This window comes from Mirounga leonina, unplaced genomic scaffold (assembly GCF_011800145.1).
Source record: "Mirounga leonina isolate KUSES-001 unplaced genomic scaffold, KU_Mleo_1.0 Mir_151, whole genome shotgun sequence".
In the NCBI taxonomy this organism is placed as follows: Eukaryota; Metazoa; Chordata; class Mammalia; order Carnivora; family Phocidae; genus Mirounga; species Mirounga leonina.
The window spans coordinates 7,608,436-7,629,597 of NW_023270377.1; the positions used below are offsets into that span (position 1 = coordinate 7,608,436).

The window sequence follows — 21,162 nt, forward strand, 5'->3', positions numbered from 1 at the left end:
ATTTAACTCTTTTGATTTTACTGGCTGCTCTTGTGAGAGACTTCAAATGAGTGTCCAGTGTCCAAGCTGACCGGAGAGCATAGAGGTGTATGAGGGCATTAGTATCTTCCCTGTGTCTAGGTGAAAATAGGGAATAGGGAGGAGCATACAGCAGAAAGGGTGGCCAGAGAGATGTTGGAACCACAAGGTAAAGAACATAAAATGCTAAGCTAAGAAGTTAGGACTTTTCTCAGTGAAAATCTTTTGATGGGGCACCTGGGTGGTGCAGTCGGTTAAGCATCGAACTCTTGCTTTCCGCTCAGGTCATGATCTCAGAGTGGTGAGATCGAGCCCCACATCGGGCGCTGTGCTCAGTGCAGAGTCTGCTTGAGATTCTTTGTCAGCCCCTCCCACTCGTGTGTGCGCTTTCTCTCCCCTAAATAAATAAATCTTAAAAAAAAAAGAAAGAAAGAAAATCTTTTGAAAGTTTCTGAAGGGGAAGTAATGATATCATCCAGCTTGTGTTTTAGGAGTGTTGCTCTAGTCACAGATTATATTATATAATCTGTATTAGATTATAAAGGCTAGATGAGTGGTACCTCAACTTTATTGCACATAAGAATTGCTTTTTAAAATGAGCATTCCCAAGGCGCTTGGCTGGCTCAGTCAGAAGAGCATGTGGCTCTTGATCCCATAACCCAGATGAATCCCTGAAACTTAATGGTAAGCATCTTAACTAGATATTTTTAGGCAGATTGTTTAGTGTTGAAATATTTTCATGGTGGAGATAAAAATTTAGGTATCAGAGCACAGTCATTTAATAATAAAACCAACGGGCCTGATACAAATAATTGAATAAAAAATCAATGGCAGAAGAGACAAATCTCCACTGCAAAATTCCAAATAACTCACATTCTTCCCTCATGGAGATGGAGCATAACTCCCCACCTGCTTGGGCTGTACAGTTACTTGCTTCCAAGAGTACAATATGGAAAGAAGGGGAAAAGAACATATTTCCAGTGGGGAAACCTGACAAGCACCACCTCAGCTAGGTGATCAAAGTCAGCATCAACAGTGATAAAGCAGGTTGATGATACATAGCCTTGACATGATGGGATGAAAATGGCACTTCATCTCAATGGTCTTCCTCCTAAAAACTCACAACCCAGCCTAATCATGAGAAAAACCTCAGACAAACCCCGATTGTCAGACACCCAGAAAATACTTGACTAGTACTGCTTAACACTGTCAAGGTCATCCAAAAAAAACAAGGAAAATCTGAGAAACTCACAGCCCAGAGGAGCTTCAGGAGACATGATAACTAAATGTAAATGTGAGATCCTGGGACAGAAAAAGGACATTAAATTAAAAATGAACTGAAATCTGAACAAACTGCAGACTTTAGTTAGTGATAATGTATCAGTATTGGTTCATTAGTTGCGACAAATATAAGATGTCTATAATAGGGGTAACTAGTGTGAGGTATATGAGAACTCTACTATTATAACTATTTTGTAAATCTAAAAATTTACTTTTCAGATAACACTAGAACAGAATAACAATTGATAAACCAGTTCCCTTCCTGGTAAATTGTTAGGAATTGAAATAATATAGCTCTTCCATTCCTAGATTAGTAACCAGGATCTGAGTTAATATCATTAGAGAATTATCTCAGTATCACTGAGAATTATCCAGCTTGTGTATGAATTGTTTTGAAGGACATGAATAAATAAGTTCTTTGGTTTTATGTAGAAGAAATCTACAAAATTATCAGAATAATGCCCAAATATAAGGTCACCCTGAATATAAAGCAACCTCTTAACATTCCAATGAAAAAATATTTTTAAAAAGGGATATGGGTGGAATAGACAAATGTGTATTTTACCTACATATTTAAGACCATAAATTTATAAAATAATACATAAATTTAGAAATATTGTCCCCCTCCACTTGTCTGTCACTTTCTATGAAACAATATTGCCCAGATTTTTTACATGTCACTTTGATGTCAATACCTGGCACATAGTAGATTGTCAATAAGCACTTACTGAATGAATGATAGTTTGAGATCAGGTACATGGAGAGACCTGGATCAGTCTGTGAGGACCCTCTGAAGGTCTTTGACCAGAAAAGTAACACCGCAAAGTTGAAGTGGTATTTAGCCTCTTGTCAGGGGAGATGGAGATGGCACAAACTGTCTGTTAGGGGCGGCCAGGATGTAGCCAGGATTGGCATGGATGCACAGAAGGAGCCCCAGCTTCAGAGTCAGGCAAATCTGGATTCTGTAGACTGGGTGGTCCCAAGAGTCTCTCCGAGGAGGTGCCACCGAAGCCAGGATCTGGGAGTGTGAAGAGTAAGGGCAGGAGCACTCGGGCAGCATCATGCGCAGAGACACTAGTGCGCTGAAGAAAGAGAAAGGCGGCCATTATGGCTGGAGCCTGACTGGGCACCTTGCAAACTATGCTAAGGACTTGAGTTTTGTTTTCAAGTGCAAAGGAAAACCCGGGATTAGCATCCTAATTCACAGTTTTTATAAAACTACCTTCTGTGAGGAGAATGGATTGAAAGAGGAAGCGAGAATGGATTGAAAGAGGAAGCAAGAATGGAAGCAAGGAGAGGCACTTGGGTAGCTCAGTTGGGTAAGCGTCCGACTCTTGATTTCGGCTCAGGTCATGATCTCAGGGTTGTGAGATCAAGCCTCGTGTCGGACTCCTCACTGAGCGTAGTGAGGGATTCTGTCCCTCTGTGCCTACCCCCTGCTTGCCCTCTCTCTTTCTAAAAAAAGACTGGAAGCGAGGAAAACCATCAGGATCCTAGGTAGGAGATGATAATGGATTCAAAACAACAACACTTTGCTTCTAAGTTTCTGAGCACCTTACATGAGCCAACTCATTTCAGTGTGCTGTCCCTTTAGCACCCTCTTTCATTCTCAAAAGTACTAGTTTGGATGATAAATTACAGGAAACTATGAATCAGCCAATTAACATTTTCATGGGAGCAGTCTTCCTACCCATCAATTTCAAACCATTCTATGAAAGCCACTAACCAGGACAACTCTCTAAGATTCAAGCAGGAAAAACTGGAATCTGTCTCCGAACATCCTGAGCCTCTTCCTTTTTGTTCCCTTTCTGTTCTGGCCTGGTTCTCAGTTACATGTGAGCATTTTTGTTTCTTCCCCAGTATCTTTTATTCCTTTCACTCCTCCCTTGTGTGTGTCTCTGTCTTCGTGTGTTCCATGTGTCTTTCCTCTTTCCTCTCTTTACCTTCCCCATTCCTCCTCTCTACTCTGTCTCCTCCTCTCCACCAATCTCCTTTTGGTCTCTCCTCTCAACTGGCCAGTGAGGTCCTGCTGATGGGGTTTTGGAATATAGGTGAAGTTCACAGTGGGGTAAGGTCTGGAGCTGATGACCAAGAAAGAATTCTTGAGACGTCTTTGATGCAGAAAGGTCGTTTGCTTTTAAATCACGGGGACAGGACCTGTGGGCAGAAAGAGCTGTTGCACCGGGGTTGTGAGGGGTGGCTGATTATATACTATGAGGTTGGGGGAGGTAAGGAAAAAGGGAGGTTTCAAAAGAACTTTCATATGCTAAAGACCTACAAGATACCGGAGGCCTTGCCATTGTCAAGTTAAGTTTGTTTACCCCTCTAGTAAGGCATTAAAATTAACATAGTTGGGAACTTCCTGGAGGAGCATTACACTCTGTCCGCTTCAATTATCTGTCAATGGGCTGTAGGTTATAAGGGCATTTAATTGTATCTACATTTCCTTCTAGAAGCTAGGCCATTGAAAGAAATGGCCTTTGTTCTTGTAAATTGCTAAGACATTTGTAAACTGAGGGAGACTCAGGTCTTGCAGGATTGTGATCTCTACAAGTTAACTATTTGTTTTTCCTTTCTTTAGCCTTAGGGCAGCCAGGAGTGCCTGAGGAATGTCACATACATCCTATGGGGGGGGGGTGTCAGCTTCTGCTTTGTCCTCAGCTTGCCTTCTGTTCCCTCATCACTGCCATGTACAGTGGATCTGTTCTGTTTATAAAAATGGAGGTTGTACTCATGCCAAAATGCTTCTAGATGATTGTCACTAAGTATTTTAAATTCTTTTATCCCAGTGCCTGCAGTCACATCTCAAGGAAATTTACCTCGTACCCCAACATCTGACTGGTTTCTTCCAGTCTCCAAGCCTTCACTTCCCACTCCACCACCACCTCCCTGCCGGCCTTCTCTACCTCAGGTCTGTCCCCAGCCCCCGCACTGGCCCAAAATCATACCAGGTCACAGCTATTTAAAACATAAGAGGACTTATGTAACCTTCTGTGTGGAGCCAAGTGACTCTCATTCTTCCATGTGTATCTTAGTTTACTTCCTTTTTTACCTTTCCTAAGGCTCGACACTCTACAAACTATTGATTTTTTTTTTTTTCTGGAGCTTATTGTTTTCAGGCTGAAGCTTATTTTTAACATGCTCTTACTTTTACATATGAGAGTGTGCTGCCTTTGTCAGCCTCGTTCCAAATAAGAAGCTACCAGAACAGCTCTCCCAGCAGAGGCTTCCCATAGTAAAGGAGTGTTCTTTGTGCTCACCGTGGGTATAAATCACCCGGGAGCTTTTAAATGAGAAAAGACCTGGCTGACCCAGAAGGTGGTATTTATAAATAGTCCTTCAGCCCCCCTCCTTAAAGGTTGTACCTAATCCTCTCCTCTCTCAAGATTGGAAGTGACTTGACCTTTGAGTCTTAAAACTCAGGCTCTTTTTCTCTGAAAAAAATCTAGTTGACAAAAAGCTGCTAAAACAAAAATGTTTTCAGCCAGATGATGATCAGCCATTAAAGCTTCCCTTTCATTTCCAACATTTTTAGCGAAATATGCTTCCTCTTTTGAGGACCATCTTTTCTTGTGGTTATTTTAAGATACCTACCTTAGAGGCGCCTGGGTGGCTCAGTCGTTAAGCATCTGCCTTGGGCTCAGGTCATGATCCCAGAGCCCTGGGATCGAATCCCATATCAGGCTCCCTGTGCTCAATTGGGAGCCGCTTCTCCCTCTCCTGCTCCCCCTGCTTGTGCATATGCTTGCTCTCTCGCGCTGTCTCTGTCAAATAAATAAAATCTTTAAAAAAAAAAAAAAAGATACTACCTTAATAATTTTTATTTCTTTTTGCTGTTGTGCTGTCATGGATTTGTATTTTTATGATTTATAAAGCTGTTCCCAAATGGCTGCATCTTTGCCATGAATTAAGAGTGTTCCTTTTCACCCCTAACTTAGAGAACTTGGAGGGGCTCTAAGTAGACTCCGTCCCAACATCATTTAATGGAGCTCTGTTTGTATTTCTCTAATTTTGTGGCATTTATTGAGAGTAAAATTTTACAGGTTTTGTTAGAATTATACAATGAAGCCCACGATAGAGACACTGATAGGTTTCCAGATTAAGGTACATGCTGGAAATGCCTAATTGTTGAACTGGCCAAAATATTTTTTTAAGTGTAATTCCCAAAAAAGATAAGTCCTTAATCTGATTATAAAGAGAGGAGGCGCTTGTGTTAGGGAGATAAGCCATGTATTTTTAGCACCTTCTCTCCCTTGCTATAAAATCGAGGAATCTTAAATTCACTATCCACTAATTATCGGAGAGCACACTCTCATTTAAGACTTTTTTCTTTCTATCCTCTAATAGATTGACAAAGTCTGGTGCCAGGCTTTTCTTTGCTGACCTGGGCCAGCAGCAGTAATGCTTTTTTTGGAAACTGCTAGATCCGATCTAGCTGTTGCTTTATGAAGGGAGCCCCTTTTCCGAGGCTTTTCTTGCGGTCGTTTTGCTAGAATGCCCCATTTGTATGTGAGCCTAAAACTTTAAGAGTAAATTTAGTTTTGTTGTTTAAGAAAATCTGGTGTCCAGTGTGGTTATATTGGCACCTAAGAGACTATCTGTAGAGAAAGAATGAAAAGTATGTACAGAGCAAGTTAAATGAGTACTGTGTCTTCTGAAAACCTTGCACTTAAATGTCGAAGGCAATTCTGTTTAGGTCTGAGCTCAGAGTGGACTTGCCAGAGCAGTAGTATCTTCTGTTTCATTTCTCCAGTTGGGGAAGCTTTATCTTCATATATGGAACCCCCAGAATAGCTAAGCATATTTGTAGTAATTGGAATTTTAATAGATGACCTGAGGGTACCTGGCTGACTCCGTTGGTAGAGGGGATATAATGAGCACACTAGGAGACTGTTAAGATTGCACACAAGTTCCCCCTGCTTGTGTTCCCTTTCTCGCTGTGTCTCTCTCTGTCAAATAAATAAATAAAATCTTTCCAAAAAAAAGGGGGGGGCGCCTGGGTGGCTCAGTCGTTAAGTGTCTGCCTTCGGCTCAGGTCATGATCTCAGGGTCCTGGGATCGAGTCCCGCATCGGGCTCCCTGCTCAGTGGGGAGCCTGCTTCTCCCTCTTCTACTCCCCCTGCTTGGGTTCCCTTTCTCGCTGTGTCCCTCTCTGTCAAATAAATAAATAAAATCTTTCAAAAAAAAAAGATTGCACGCAAGGAGAGGAGAGAAACACAACCAACACAACTTCAAAGAAGTGGTAGGTTTGTGGCGGGGGGGGGGGGGGGGGCTGGCGTACAGTGCACAAGCAGGTTGAGAGCACAGGACGCTAGGGTAACCCTTGGTTATCTTCCCTGACTTTTCCTTAGTAGCCGCAAAACCGAGAAAGAATCTCTCCGGAGGGCTAACGGTACCATTAAAGGCATAGTGATGCTAATCAACCACGCTCTGGGTTCAACGCTGCAAGCTACCCAAACAATGGGAAAGCTTGCAGCCTCCCTGGGGTTTCAGAACTGACTGCAGCAATGGCCGCACAGCAGGAAACACATCCTGAAGACCTGTGGACTTTTCCTCCAGTCCTGGTACGCAGGCATCCAAGCCTAGGTCTTGTGCTTGCCCCCAGCTGCACCCGGCTCCGGAGAGAAGGATTTGGATCTTCTAGTTAGAGTAATGCCCGGCAGGCACTGTCTCCCACAGGGGCAACAGGGTGCTGTTGGGAAGAGGGTTTGGTTGCTAGACAGCAAAAAGAAAAAAAAAAAAGACCTGCAAACTGTATCAACTATTTATCTGAAGGTCCGTCTCTTTGTAAATATTAACCATCTTTCTCAGACTTAGCCTCCATGTATGGATAGTATTAATTTTTCTTTAATTATTTGTCCATTGTTTAAAAAAACCCTCAGGACTGTCTTTTTAAATTCAGTGTTTATATTTGTCAAAGTTGTGTGTGTACATTGCTCAGAGTCATAGTTCAACCTGGTTTTGAATGATGAGCCGTGTTCTGTATCCTCCCATTCATATTTTCTATTCCCCAGAGAAAACTATTTTCAATTTCTTTTTTTTTTTTTTTAAAGATTTTATTTATTTATTTGACAGAGAGAGACACAGCGAGAGAGGGAACACAAGCAGGGGGAGTGGGAGAGGGAGAAGCAGGCTCCCCGCAGAGCAGGGAACCCGATGCGGGACTCGATCCCAGGACCCTGGGATCATGACCTGAGCTGAAGGCAGTCGCTTAACCAACTGAGCCACCCAGGCGCCCTATTTTCAATTTCTAACTGATTTATTTGCTATTTGTCTTCGTATTTCTGAATTGCACACTGTGGCTATTCTGTTTTAGGCATTGTTTATCGACTTCCCACTATGGAAAATGAGTTTTGTTCTTTCTCAACACTTGCTGCCTGACCACACATACATGCTCTTCTTCCCCTATCCTCCCAGGATAATGGTATTGGATCTATAGTCCATGTTTTTATTATTATGACTATGTCAGCCCTGTTTGCAATGGTGCCATGTAGTATACTGTGACTGCTTTTTTCTTCCAATACCACCTTTGATTTTTCCCAGATGTTAATTATTGTCTTGGTTTTTTATTCATTTACTTAGATTTTCTGTGCTTCTCACTAATGAACCCCCAAATGTACCCAAACTATAAATCTTTCCCATTTAAACACATCAGATATTCTATGAATTTCATCTTCTTAAAACCTCTCCCTAACCATTCTGACCAGCTCTTGTCTGGGTCCTTGGCAGGTTGCCTTCCAGGCCTGCTGAAGAGCTTTTACCCTGGGGTCTCCTTCACCTGTCTCTTGTTTTAGATCCATTGCTTCCTGGATCCAATATCGTCTTCTTCCTTAGTCTTCCCTATCATTTTGAAGTAGCATATTATCATTAGTTTCTCAAGCAAGTAAATCTTTTTTTAGTTTTAGGAATTTCCCTGAGAATTTTAAAGGCACTGCTTCATTTTTTTCTATCCTCCAGAGTCTCTGTTGAAGTGTGATTCATTCTGATTTTTTTTTTCCCACTCTGATTCTGACCTTTATGTGACAGCTTGTTTTCCCTTTGGGAGCTTTGCTTTAACCTTGACGTTCTGCAAGTTCATAATGATGTGACTTGAGCACTTGCTAGATCCTTTCAGTCTGGGACAATTTTCTTGAATTAATTCATTGATGACTTCCTCTCCTTGGTTTTTCAGTTCTATCTTGAATTTCTGTTAGATTTTGGATCTCTTAGACTGATACCCAGTTTTTGTATCTTCACTCTCCTGTTTTCTATCCTTGTGGCTTTTTATTCTTCTTTCTGAAAGTGTTCCTCAGCTTTGTCTTCCAAACCTTGCATTGAGTTGTTTGGTTCTGCTATCAAAATGTGTATTTTTCGGGGCACCTGGGTAGCTCAGTCATTAAGTGTCTGCCTTTGGCTCAGGTCATGATCCCAGGGTCCTGGGGTAGAGCCCCGCATCGACCTCCCTGCTCAGCAGGAAGCCTGCTTCTCCCTTTCCCACTTCCCCTGCTTGTGTTCCCTCTCTTGCTGTGTCTCTCTCTGTCAAATAAATAAATAAAATCTTTTTTTAAAAAATGCATATTTTTCTAGCATTCTTTTTTGTTCTCTGAATGTTGTTTTTTCCTTTCTATTAGTAATTCATTTATTGTATGATGAGCAATACAGAAACTAGAAAATATAACTACTTAAGTTGGCATTTTATGGCAAAAAGAGATTATCGGGCACCTGGGTGGCTCAGTTGGTTAAGCGACTGCCTTCGGCTCAGGTCATGATCCTGGAGTCCCGGAATCGAGTCCCGCATCGGGCTCCCTGCTCAGCAGGGAGTCTGCTTCTCCCTCTGACCCTCCCCCCCTCTCATGTGTTCTCTCTCTCTCTCAAATAAATAAATAAAATCTTTAAAAAAAAAGAGAGAGAGATTATCAATTGACTAGCCTCAAAATTTGTAAACTTGAGCCAGAGAAAATCACCTAAAATATACAAAATTCAATTGTATATAATTCTTAGTGTCTGTAAGGGTTATGTTATCTCTGGCTGTTTTGTTTGTTTTTAATACTTCTTTTTTAAAAGTTTGTATCTTCCGGGGTGCCTGGGTGGCTCAGTCGGTTAAGCATCTACCTTCAGCTCAGGTCATGATCTCAGGGTCCTGGGATCGAGCCCCACCTTGGGCTCCTTGCTCAGCGGGGAGCCTGCTTCTCCCTCTGCCTGCCGCTCCCCCTGCTTGTGCTCCCTCTCCTCTCCCTCAAGTAAATAAATAAAATCTTAAAAAATAGAAAAAAGTTTGTAATTTCCTTTGTAGTCTCTTTTTTCTTCTAAGTTGCTTTTTTCTCTTTGTTTTGGTCTGTCTTTCATAGTAAATGCCCTCCTCGGTTTCTGGTGATCCTTGGCTAGTTTCTGATATTTAAGAGCAGGCCATTAAACAGGTACTTGAGATCTCTGGATTTGTGAGTAAAACTTATGGGATGTGATCCTCACTGTGGGGGTGGTCTGCATGAGTCACTCCTTGGGATACCTCTTTTATCTGTTTCTTTAGCTCTTTTATCTTGGCTACTCTGATTGTGTTGGAAATTTTTTAATTTTGCACTATTCATTTTCTCTCTCTTTCTTACAATTTTTAGATGTGTAGCCTTTGGTTCTCATGTTGTAGATAAAAATAACCTCCCTGGGGGGGTGCCTGGCTGGCTCAGTCGGTTAAGAGTCGGCCTTGGGCTCAGGTCATAATCCCAGGATCCTGGGAAGGAGGAGCCCTGCGTTGGGCTCCCTGCTCAGGGGGGAGCCTGCTTCTGCTTGTCCCTCTGCCTCTGCCTGCCACTCCCCCTGCTTGTGCTCTGTCAAATAAATAAATAAAATCTTTAAAAAAAAATCTCTGCTGGGTCTCTGCTAAGATCTTCCTTTGGATGTCATTTCAACCCTCTTAAACCATCTTATTTGCTTTCATGGCACTTGGCAGATAGGCCAACTTGCTAAAAAGTAAACAGGAGTTGGTAGCAAATCTGAGCGCTAGAACACACCTAGAATACAAAGTGAGAGTCACCTTCAGTGCATTATTTTCCTTAATATATTTGATCAGAAATTGGATGAACCTCCGGGATGCTGAAACAGGGAAGATACTGTGGCAAGGAACAGAAGACCTGTCAGTCCCTGGAGTGGAGCATGAAGGTACTCCCCAACCCTTTGTCTGCACAGGGCTCTGATGTTTCTGGAGCTGGGCCTAAGCATCAGGGAGCTAAATTAATGCAGACCCTAATGGGCAAACCCCTGAGGGCACAGCATGTGTTGTTGAGATTCCTAGTTCCTTTCCTACCTTTTTTTTCTCTCACTTCCCAAAACTCATTTTGTGCTGAAATTTTAGCATTAGAACATACCTAAAGATATAAACTAAGCTCTCAACATTTTTTTCCAAAAGAAAATTTGCATTTTTATCTCCCTGAATAAAAGAAAAACTAAGGGGTTAAAACCAACAGAACAGAGTAGAGAAGGTGCCCATTCAACCTTTTTCCTGATGAGAGCAGCTAGGGAAGGCCCTTAGATGCACTACCTCTGATGTTTCTTAAATATCTTTCAGGGAGGTGCCTGGGTGTCTCAGTTGGTTAAGTGTCTGCCTTTGGCTCCGGTCATGATCTCAGGGCCCTGGGATCGAGCCCTGCACCTCCACATCCCTGCATCAAGCTCTCTGCTCAGCGGGAAGTCTACTTCACCCTCTCCCACTCCCTCTGTGCTCTCCCTCTCTCTCTCTCTGTGTCTCAAATATATAAAATTTTTTTTAAAAAAGTAAGGATCTTTCAGTCAGATGCACTTGACCAGTTGGGGACCTCTGCCTTTAATTAAAAAGTGTAATTCTGTTACCAAGGCATTCTCTGAAATTTAACATAGATAATGTGTTCTTTAAATCAGCTCTAAGAAGCTCCCAGAAACTGGAAGCATCATAGTATGTGATTTTCATTGAGAATGGCTTCAATATTTCTTTTTCTTTACCAGCCCGTGTTCCCAAGAAAATCCTCAAGTGCAAGGCAGTGTCTCGAGAATTGAACTTCTCTTCAGCAGAGCAAATGGAAAAATTCCGCCTGGAACAGAAAGTTTACTTCAAAGGGCAATGCCTAGAAGGTATTCTGTGGCCTACTGCTGGAAGCCACAGTTAGAGTGACAGGGAAAAAAGGCAGGACCCAGTGAACTAAAAGCACTGCTTTGGTAACGTTCACTTTGCAACTCAGATTGTGATGGGATCCCTACACCCTGAGAGACTGGGGGCCCCGGGAAAAACAAAACAAAAACGAAGCTGCCAATGACAAGGGCCTTCGAGCCCAACAAGAGGGTTTCTGACCCTGGTGGGCCTGGGCTGGCGCCTGCTTTATCACTGGCAAATTGTAACGTGGTCACGAGGAAGCTGCCGATGAGGGCCTGGTACGGTGCTCTCTGTCTCTTGCGGATCAGACTGGCAAGGCCGCTCTGCATTGAGTTTCCACCGCGAACTGTAAGCGGGCACATATGCGTCTCACAGCTGAAATTCCAAGTGAAAGGCCTATTCTGTTCTTCTGTTTATCATGTACACATAGCCTACTTCTGAGAAAACATTGCTTATACTATATCCGCCCACTGGTCCTCGTCCTTTAGACCCTAGAGCACAGGGAGTAAGCCTCTGGTGTAGTCCAGAGGACAGCCCGAGGGGCCTTCTGTGACCCTTCCCATGCCTCTGACCCGGGAGGTTTCTGATGGCTTCATGTGTGGTTCTTGGGGTAAGAAGAGGCTCACTCTAAAGGGGCAGGGGGTGGACGAGGAGCTCTGAGACTGGGGTGCCCGCTCACCAGCTTTTCCTTCTTCCTGCAGAGTGGTTCTTCGAGTTTGGCTTTGTGATCCCGAACTCCACAAACACCTGGCAGTCCCTGATAGAGGCAGCGCCCGAGTCCCAGATGATGCCTGCCAGCGTGCTAACGTGAGTGAGCAGACCACAGGCATTGTGGAGTGTGTCTCGAAGCAGGCATTCCAGGCGGGGGGATTTGTGGTCCTGTTTAGCGGGCCACCCAGGTTGAAAATAAGGATAAAGAGTATCCAGGGTATTTGAGTTTATAGGTTACTGACTTCTGTCACATGAAAAAGACAGTGTGTGATCGAATGGAAAAAAATTAAAAACTTTAGATTAGACTTTTAGACTAAATTCCTGATTAACCCTGACTTGCTGTGCAATCTTGGACAATGTTTACCTCTTTGGCCTTATTTTTCCCCTCTCTAAACATAGAATTAATAATTCTGTCTCACAGAGGTGGAGTGAGGCTGAAACGAGATGATATGGGAGGAAACTGGCTGGTACTCTATATTAGATCTAGGCTAATTTGCTCACTTTCCTGACTACCAAACTTCTGATACTCTGTACTTTTCTCGAATGGCCTTTGATGAAATCTGACAAAGTTCTAATTTTGTTTTAGAGGATAATGTTTGGTTATAGTTTTTCAGAGACTAGCTTACCATTTTAATAGTTATGCTTCCTGCTCAAAGAATAATTAGTTTGTCCTTTATCCAAAAACCCTGTCAGTAATGGCCTACCAACCATTTTCTCTTGGGAAAAGGTATTAGACTTTTAAAGGTTTTAGTAATAGTGTCTACTAATGAGTTTTTCACACAGATAATTGTGTAATATTGGATTGTCCCTTTAAACAGATCCTTGGTGAAAGCCACACTGAATATAAATAGAGGTTATTTACTTTATAAGTCTTTAATAGATATTTAATTATAACAGTAGGTATTTTTATATTCCAATAGCCAATTAAATCTTGAGTTTCTTATGTACCTATTTTATAATTAATTACCAACAAAAATATATCTGCTGGCTATTAATTACCCTAGGAAAGTACAGGGTAGTATATAGAAGGGCATTCTTTATATTTTATTAACCCCCATTGACTTCTCCTTGGCCAGGCCCAGTTTGTTTCAGGTACTAAAACCAGTAAGTCTATGATGATGTATTTAGGTTTTTTAAGTCATATTTTACTTTTTGGAACCCAAAAGCAGCACCTCTATTGCCCTTAACTTGGTTCAAGAGTGGTTTGGTTCGGAAACTCTGAGATATCCACCTTAAGAAAAATGAAATTCCACTATATGCAATACAGGTGTGCCATTTGGGGTTCTTTGGCTACAAGCCATAGAAATGACTCCAGCTGATATGACAGCTGAAGGGGGGGTGGGGAGGGGAGGCACCGAGACCCAGGCAGCTTGAAAGATACAGATGGCAGGAATCCATGGATGATTTCCTTCAGGAGCAGCCTTAGGAAGCATCCTGCTCCGGGGAGAGAGTCTGATTGGCCCAAATTATGTCCTGTGCCCACCCCTTTGCCAGGTGAAGGAGGGGCTACTTGACTGACCCGTGGACTGGAGATGGGGTGGGTCCCCAAAAGAAGAGCAGAGTGCTATTACCCAAAGTGGTGAAAATAGATGCAGGAAAGGCCAACCCACAGCTGTCTACCAGAGTAGGTGTTGTAGGGAAAGATACCACCCCTAAGGCCTGCAGGTTTCCATGTGTATCAAAGTCAGTCATATTTAAAAAAAAAAAAAAAAAAGTCATACTTATAAGGACCCCTATGTGCAGAGCCCTCTGCTAAGGGCTTTACATACATCAGGGATTAATATCAAGGATTAAGACATGCTCTTTCTTCTGTTCTCTGAATTTGAGGAGAAAAAAATCGAATCACAAAGTTAAATGTCACATTAGACTTCTAACCCCATTTGGACATAGACTTCAGTGTCCCCAGGCCAAGGTGGGTGCATGTCCCCGGGCCCAGCAGACCCAGACGGAAACCACTTTGTGGAAATGAAATCTGTTGCCTAACACACTCACTCTTTTGCCCTCTCTTCTTACTTATAGTGGGAATGTTATCATAGAGACAAAGTTTTTTGACGACGATCTTCTTGTAAGCACATCCAGAGTGAGACTTTTCTACGTTTGAGAGAAGAATGTGTGTGCATTTCAAGAATTTGGGTTTTTTGGAGGAAAGGAGGAAACTGTGTACTTTTTTCCTCCACACATTTGGTTTTTGACACTTCCACCCCTAATTCCCTGTTCGGCAGAACCCACCTGCGGCCACCAGGGGACCAGCTCTGTGTAGGTAACCAGATGGCTGTTAGCTCCGAGCCGCCATCTTCCACTGACCAGACTCAACTCCCAACCCCAGACCAGGGCAGAGGGTGAGCCTTGACTCCTTCCCAGGGTGACACGGGACAGACGCTTACCACAAGAGCCACTGCTGTTCCCGCCCCCGCCCTGCCTCCTCCTTGGGCCCTGCAGGCAACACATCTTCCTTTGGCCCCTGGTTTTGGAAAAATTCATATTCCTGACCTATGTTTAGTTTTTTTCCTACCATTTCTATTTCATACATTCTCATACATTTAACTTGTAAAATAGACTGTGATATTATTATTACGTAATGAATTAAAACATATGAATTAAAATATTCCTACAGTCTTTAGCATGGCACTGCTTTCATCTCTACTTTTTCTGGAACACGAACCCAGCCCCATGATGTGAAGACATTTATCAGACCGTAGGATCACAACTGTATTTTACTCCAGAGATCGACTGATCTTGCGTTCCCGATGCTTCAGTTGCTGCTTTCCGAGAACGTACAACGTACCCAAACAAGACCCATGACCTTAACGTTTGTGTTTGAGACATGATATGTAGTGGTTCTCTTCTGCAACATAGATGCTCCCTTTGTTTGTTTGTTGTCGCTTTTAACTTTTCTCATACCTTTATGATGTACCTTTGCTAAAGAGGTTTCCAGAAAGGGTAGAAGTTCCAAGCTGGCAGAGTAGAGACTCTTCTATTCTTACGTGAGAGGATAGAAGTTCCAGAATGGAGAAAAGATCTCCCCGAAGTCATGTGGAGAACAATGGGAACGCATCTGGGATGGGGTGGGTGCTGGGAGGCCTTAAAACCCAGGCAGAGGAAGCCAGCGTGGGAGACAGTGATGGTAGCTGGGTGCCCACAAGTCTGACGTGACAGAGAAGGGTTCTTTTTTAGGAACTTAACCCTGAGCTACCAGCAGCCTTCGCTGTTCTTTATACAATACCAGCAATTAAAGGGCTTCCAGTTCACACAGTAGTAAGGGTCTGAGGCCACAGGGGAGGAGGATACACCCAGAGATGGGCTCTCTCTGGCATAGCCCCTGCTCATATATTCCTCCTCTGCTTCTGTCCATTACCAAAGGGTCTGCCAGCATCTGTGGATGGGGAGGGGAAGGACATTTTTAGTGGACTATCACCATCTTTCAGTGATAATTCCATTCCTCACGTGAGGGCTCTTGTCTTCAAAAGCTAATTTTTAAATACCAAGATTGGATGAAAAAACAAAGTTAAAACGAATCCACATTTCCTTTTGCTTTCTGGAAATGCCATCTCTTCTCTCAGAGTGAACTCGCCCCCTTTCCCTGAACTACGTCTGTCCCCAGAATTCCAGCAGGGAAGGCTCTCAGGGAACTGGACACCTCACAGTGGCGAGAGGCTGTCCCAGGGAAGCTTCTCTCCCTGCTTAGAGCCTCCTTCACTGCCCTTCTCCACTTACTCACCCAGCCAGAACTCTCAGGGACACACTTCTTTGCCAACTGCTCTGAGGAAAAAAAGAACGATAGCCCAGTCATTCTTAGATGCTCCCCATCTCTTCAGGCAATGCATATGCTCAGGCGGTGTTGGTCATTTTATCACGAAACAAGGAAGGCCAAAAAAGTGTGCTCGGGGGACAGTGTGAGTGAGAGGTTCTGAGCTGTGCGGGAGGGACTGGAGCTGGCCTGGAGGATGGCTGCAGCTATGGTGGGAGGAGGAAGAGGGGAGGGGTACGGGCAGGGGTGAGCACAAGCAAAAGGAGAGGCCACAAGAGCTGTGGGGACAAGGGTCCTTACAGGTCAGAGTCAGCCGGTAGAGTGGGTGCAGGTCTAAAGGCCTGAGGAGCTGGGGGTTTTGTGGATACATCGAAGGCCACAGAATGTTACAAAGGAGAGGCATGCAGCCCAGGCCTGGCACTTTTGCAGGCACCTGCCCCACGCCGACATCCGGATTCAGTAGGTGTGGGGCCCAGAAATCGCCCCGGTGATTCTGATGCAGGTGGTCTGTGGACCATACTCTGAGAAATGCTGGACGAGGCTGCAAGTGAGTGTTAGAGATGGATATACGTACACAGTCAAGGGAAACTGAAGTGGCGTGCCAGAGCTTCAGCACTTGAGTCCGGCCTCAGGCGCGCGGGGAGGGCTCGGAGGGAGTCCAGTCGACCGGAGGGGAACCGGCCACACTCAGGCCCCACTTACACGCTTCCCATATGCATACGTGGGAGGCACAGGCCTGCCTTTCGGAGGTTTGTCTCTGGTACAGGGACGTGACAGGTCTATAAATGCCTGCGATAAGGGAAGCACAAGGTGAATTTAAAGGAAGAAGAGAGAAAAGAATAAATGAAAAAAATGAGAAGAGATTACACACTTCAGAAAAATCAGGAAAGCCCTCTCTTCTCTGAATCCTTCAACTCTTAGCCTACAAAACATGTTCAAGTGACCCTAAAAATATAAATTTTTAAAAAATAAAGCTCGTGGGGCGCCGGCGTGACCCAGTCGGTTAAGCATTGGACTTCAGCTCAGGTCGGGATCTCAGGGTCCTGGGGTGGAGCCCTGGTGCCGGGCTCTGCACTCAGCGGGGAATCTGCTTCTCTCCCTCCCTCTCTCCCTCTGCCCCTCCCCTGGCTCGTTCTCTAGCTCGCTAGCTCGCTCACTCTAATATATTTTTAAAAATTTAAAAAATAGGGGCGCCTCGGTGACTCAGTCCTTAAGCATCTGCCTTCGGCTCAGGTCATGGTCCCAGGGTCCTGGGATCGAGCCCCGCATTGGGCTCCCTGCTCCGCGGGAAGCCTGCTTCTCCCTCTCCCACTCCCCCTGCTTGTGTTTCCTCTCTCGCTGTGTCTCTCTCTGTCAAATAAATAATTAAAAAAAAAAAAATCTTTAAAACTGTTTAAAAAAAATTTTTTTTTTTTTAAAGATTTTATTTATTTATTTATTAGAGAGCGGGCGAGCGAGAAACAGCATGAGAGAGGAGAGGGTCAGAGGGAGAAGCAGGCTCCCTGCTGAGCCGGGAGCCCGATGTGGGACTCGATCCCAGGACCCTGGGATCATGACCTGAGCCGAAGGCAGTCGCTTAACCAACTGAGCCACCCAGGCGCCCTTTTTTTTTTTTTTTTTAATTTTTTTTAAATAAGGCTTTCCTTCAATCCTGCAACACCTACACTCCCGCTCCATCCTTCTCTTTCTCTGCAGATCCAAATTCCTTAGGATTGTCTCCACTCACTCTTTTCACCCCCCTACCTCTCATTTACTCCTTAACTGCTGCTGTCTGGCTCTGGCCAGTGGCCTCCTTTCCTCCAACGCGTCGGTGAACTCCACTGATCCACTGCCCCCTTCTGGTCCTTCCTGCTTTGTCAGCTGCATTTGATCCTTCTGACATCTGGAAATTCTTGTGGATTCTGGGAGCCCCTTTCCTGGGAGTTCTGCTCCTTGCAGGCTCTTCATTTGCTTCCAACCACCTTGTCCCTAAAATGTTTGTTAGTGGATTTTTGGATTTTTGTTTTTGTTTTCTTTCTTTTTTTTCCTAGCTGTTGTATATCGAGAACATTCTATGTGCAAATTCTTTAAGTATTATGCATTCACTCCACGCATATTTATTGAGCACTTGTTATGCACCACTGTTTTAAATGGCGGACATACTTGCTGAACAAGACAGTGAAGTCCCTACCATCACATTCTAATGAGAAGAGACAGGAAGTGAATAATTTCAGATAGCAATCAATGCTCTGACAAAATAGGACAGTGCAATGGCAGCATCGGTCTGGTGTGAGAAGGAATGGAAAGAAGTCAGTGTTCAGCTTGTCACCACCAAAACGGGATGGACGAGTCCCCAGCAAGCCAACAGCCATGGAAAGCCGGGCTTTACTCAAAAAGGTTTTTAAGTCCCTTAAACTATCAACAAAGCAAGAACCAGTGGGGCCACAAACGATTGTCTCATTTACTACAAAGAGCTCCCCCCTGTGGGAGGAGTGCACCTGCCTCTCCCAGCCTGGTGTAGGGTGGAGAGGAGAAATGAAGAAGTAGGCCACAGAGGTCAGAGGCAGATGTCCCTGCTTTCCTTCACCGCACCCTCCCTCCCAGGCTGGGGTGGGACCAGCGGATAGAAACCAGGTTCAGGGGAAGCAAGAGAATTGCAGGGTTGATAACCACTTCCTGTAAGTTAGCGGGGAGAATGGGCTGCCCCATCATCCAGACCAAGGTCTGTTGACGAGCCTTACAAACATCTCTACCCCTACCTCTCAAGCTGCAGTTCCTATAACCACCTGGGGCCTGTCGGGCCAACAGCATCGTCTTCCCTTCTGATTTATCCTTCACATCTCGGCCAAAAAGAGCCCTGAAATGTGCGTCTGGTCACCAGTCCCTCTATATTGAACAGTTTATTTTTATTTATTTATTTTTTAAAGAAGGATTTATTTACTTATTTTTATTTTATTCATTTATTTGACAGAGAGAGAGACAGCGAGAGAGGGAACACAAGCAGGGGGAGTGGAAGAGGGAGAAGCAGGCTTCCCACTGAGCAGGGAGCCGGATGCGGGACTCGATCCCAGGACCCTGGGATCATGACCTGAGCCGAAGGCAGACAATGACTGAGCCACGCAGGTGCCCCTGAACAGTTTATTTTTAGAACTTCTTGCTAGTGACCTGGTAATTGCTTTGCAGCTGTCAAAATACACTGTTAAAATAGTCCTTGAAGTGAAGACCAACCTGGCTTGGCAACTTTGGGGTACATTTTTATTTGGTTTGAAGCTAAGCAGCTTTGACCATAGTTTTGAGTAACCTGAAGGGTGAAGTGGAATGGAGTGAGAAGCAGAGATTTGGTGAATACAGTTGGTTCCCAAACTGTGCACCAAGGCACCCCAGGGCACTGCAGCAAATTCACAAGGGTGCCAAAGGATATTTTAATTTTTAAGGGAAACGCAGCCATTGGGGATGTCTGTTGTACAGTGCTCACTATTAGCTCAAGATAGTTCAGTTTCAACGTTATATTGCACCACACTACATTCTTTTTGATGAGCTATCTTTGGGAAACCGAATTTTTTGGCGTTTTGGTGATATGCAAGTACCCCTGAAAAGTCAGTGTGAACAGGGGTGCCGGGGTGACACAGTCGGTTAAGCATCCGACTTTTGGTTTCGGCTCAGGTCATGGGATCGAGCCCCACATCGGGCTCCACACTGAGGGCGGAGTCTGCTTGGGATTCTCTCCCTGTGCCCCTCCCAGCTGCATTCTCTTGCTCACTCTCGCTAAAATAAATGAAAAAAAAGGAAGTGTGAACAGCAAATGAGGGTGGTTGTGTCCAATCTGATTCCAAGGTTTGGGAAGCTGTGCCGTGCTTAGCAGGCACACCCTGCATCAGTAAGCCATTGTGATTATAAATAAAATAAAAATATTTTTTCTCTCAATTTACGTGGCTTTTCTTTTTCCAAAATAATATGACAGCTAATCGGTTAAGATATAAATACTTAACAAGTTGTTTGGACCTAACTACATAATATAAAAAAAGTATTTATTTTGGTTTTTTTGCACTGTGGAAAAATTACTGAGACACTAAGTTCTGTGAACAGAGAAAGTTCAGGAACCTCTAATAAGCCCTTAGTTTTTTGGGGTTTTTTTTCCAGATTTTATTTTTAAGTAATCTTTACCCCCAACAGGAGGCTCAAACTCATAACCCTGAGATCAAGAGTCACATACTCTACTGGCTGGCTCAGTCGGTAGGGCGTGCAACTCTCAATCTTGGGGTCGTGAGTTTGAGCCCCATGTGGGGGTAGAGATTACTTAAAATATGCCTTTCAGCGGATTAGAAACACATGCTCATGCATTACCATCACTGAAAGCCACAGCAACAAGTGGGTATTGGCCACCCCCTTCTGAACCCTGAGTCAGCTCTTGGTTCCATGGAATGCTTCTGAATTCTTGTACTTATTAAAGAAAATGTTTTCAAAGGAAAAGAAGGCATTTATTCAAATTTCCTAAGAGTGGCTTTTTTAAGTGACTTGATTTATTCAAATCATCCCCCAAATAGCTCTTCTCAATTATAAGAGGATAAGCAAGATTATTAACACTTGCATGTTTTATATATAATCATTACTTTCATTTGGGGCTAAAGTATGTGCATTAGACCCATAGAACATGATAATCTGAATATGGTGCACAGGGCAGTTGTACATGATTGGTGTACCTCTTTACAGAACTCGAAATTTCATTTCATTTTTTATATGTTATAGAGATTGATAATGGTCATTCTTTTCTTTCCTGGTATGGTGGCCATACACACTTTATTCAGGGCCCAGCCCTTGGTCAGGATTGGAATCCAAATCCTCTCTTCCGGCAGATTGTCTAATTATTACTCTCTTTTTTAATTGGCTTGTATTCAGCAACAATCTGCAATACGTTTTGTACGATTAGGCTAAGGTTTTTCTTGGAGGGTTCACATTTACTTAAAAGTAGACACTTTGGATATTCAAGAGGTTTTAGACCATAATGATCCTCAAATATTTCCAGACTCAAATGATGCCGTTCTGGCGGTATCAGAATTCTGAGACCTCAGTGTGGATTTGATTGTGTTTTGAAGGAGGCATGCAATCATTTGCTGAAAAAACCTTGCCTCTCCCACAGGCACCTCCTTGGTCTCCCTGGGGAGGCAAGTGGCCCCAGGGAGTGCCACCTCTAAAAATGTCATTGCACAACAAGAGACTAACCACTTAAAAATTAAGTCGCTGTTTGTGACAGGCCCTTGAGCAGAGCAGGAAAATAATAGAAAGCCCACCTTCCTAATAATGTGACTAATTTGATGCCAGGGTCTTTAAA

The 21,162-nt window shown here is 43.8% G+C and overlaps 1 protein-coding gene across 4 annotated transcripts in view; it reads left to right on the forward strand.

Moving 5' to 3' along the window:
* The window catches only part of PDE6D (phosphodiesterase 6D), a 53,808-nt gene extending 37,947 nt beyond the window's left edge, over positions 1-15,861 (forward strand). For 3 of the 4 annotated variants that reach the window (XM_035006885.1, XM_035006886.1, XM_035006887.1), the window contains 4 exons: positions 10,343-10,431; positions 11,251-11,376; positions 12,097-12,202; positions 14,126-15,861. In XM_035006885.1, coding sequence (XP_034862776.1) covers positions 10,343-10,431; positions 11,251-11,376; positions 12,097-12,202; positions 14,126-14,207 — 403 coding nt within the window. In that variant the 3' untranslated portion in view covers positions 14,208-15,861. Of the gene's footprint in view, positions 1-4,059; positions 4,211-10,342; positions 10,432-11,250; positions 11,377-12,096; positions 12,203-14,125 lie in introns of those variants that run through there. The other variant, XM_035006888.1, reaches the window with a different exon arrangement.
* The last annotated feature ends 5,301 nt before the right edge of the window (positions 15,862-21,162 follow it).